A 1,645-nucleotide genomic window follows, 5' to 3' on the forward strand; every position below is an offset into this window, starting at 1 on the left:
GAGTTTTCAAACACCATATACTTTCTTTCTTTTTGCTTGTTTTTTAAAAAAGTCAACATTCAAAATCAACAAAAAAAATCATAATTGACGCATTTACTTTCATAATAAATGTCATTGATCTTATTGTGCACCTTATTCTAAAGAATTTAGTGACAAAATCAAATACTAAATCAAATTTAAATACTAAATCAACTTTATTTGTCTCTGAAAACAAATCTAATTTATATTTATTTTATTTATATTTTTTTGATGTAAATATATTTATATACACTAGCGGTCAAAAGTCTGGGATCAGTAAGACTTGTAATGTTTTTAAAGAAGTGTCTTCTGCTCATCAAGGCTGCATTTATTTGATCAAAAATACAGAAAAAACAGTAATCTTGTAAAATGTTATTACAATATAAAATAATAGTTTCTATTTTAATATCCTTTAAAATATAATTTATTTCTGTGATGCAAAGCTGAATTTCCATCATCATTACTCCAGCGTAAAGTGTCACATGATCTTCAGAAATCAGTATAATATGCTGATTTATTATTAGAATTATCAACAGTTGTGCTGCCAAATATAATTTTTTTGGGAAACTGATACTTTTTCAGGATTCTTTGATGAATAAAAAGTTAAACAAAACAGCATTTATTCAAAATCTAAATCTTTTCTAACAATATAAATCTTTGCTATCACTTCTTAACAATTTAACACATCCTCGCCGAATAAAAGTATTAATTCCTTTCAAAAAAAGAAAGAATATAAATGTACCGACCACAAACTTTTGAACGGTAGTGTATATTGTTAGAAAAGATTTCTATTTTAAATAAATGCTCTTCTTTTTTACTTTTATTCATCAAATAATCCTGAAAAAAGTATCACAGCTTCCAAAAACAATACAGTTTCCAGCTCTGATAATAAATCATAATATTATACTGATTTCTGAAGATCATGTGACGCTGAAGACTGGAGTAATGATGCTGAAAATACAGCTGCGCATCACAGAAATACATTACACTTTAACAGAGATTCACATAGAAAAATGTTATTTTACATCATAATATTTCACAATATTATGTTTTTTCTTGTATTTTTTATCAAATAAATGCAGCCTTGATGAGCAGAAGAAACTCCAGTAAAAACATTACAAATAGTTCTGATCCCAAACTTTTGACCGGTTGTGTATGTGTATATGTATATATATATACACACACTTTTTATTTATTTATTAAATAATTACATATAATAATATTATAATTTAAGTAATTTACATTTATTACATGTCTTTGTATTTATTTAAACTGTGAATTCATCTGAAATATATTGTTTTTATAAATATATATAGTTTTTAATTTTACATTAAAAATATAGTTTTTTTTAATTTGCCTGTAATCAGCTGTTTAACGTGTTTGTGTAGAGTAATCACTCTATGGCGATCCTGAACGTCGGCGCTCCGGCCGCGGGGATGAACTCCGCTGTGAGATCCGCGGTTCGAGTGGGACTCGCTCACGGTCACCGGGTTTACACTGTCCACGACGGCTTTGAGGGTCTGGCCAAAGACGCGGTGAGGACCGCTGACATGTGAGAGTGTGTGTGTGTGTGTGTGTGTGAGAGTGTGTGTGTGTGAGAGTGTGTGTGTGTGAGAGTGTGTGTGTG

General features: G+C 29.5%; 1 protein-coding gene across 1 annotated transcript in view; it reads left to right on the forward strand.

Annotated features, from left to right (window-relative positions):
• Positions 1 to 1,589, forward strand: part of LOC107564579 (ATP-dependent 6-phosphofructokinase, liver type-like) — a 21,959-nt gene extending 20,370 nt beyond the window's left edge. The window contains exon 9 of the mRNA XM_016249688.1: positions 1,407 to 1,589. Coding sequence (XP_016105174.1) covers positions 1,407 to 1,574 — 168 coding nt within the window. The 3' untranslated portion in view covers positions 1,575 to 1,589. The remainder of the gene's footprint in view (positions 1 to 1,406) is intronic.
• The last annotated feature ends 56 nt before the right edge of the window (positions 1,590 to 1,645 follow it).

Source organism: Sinocyclocheilus grahami, unplaced genomic scaffold (assembly GCF_001515645.1).
Source record: "Sinocyclocheilus grahami isolate Dianchi unplaced genomic scaffold, SAMN03320097.WGS_v1.1 scaffold947.1, whole genome shotgun sequence".
Taxonomy (NCBI): Eukaryota; Metazoa; Chordata; class Actinopteri; order Cypriniformes; family Cyprinidae; genus Sinocyclocheilus; species Sinocyclocheilus grahami.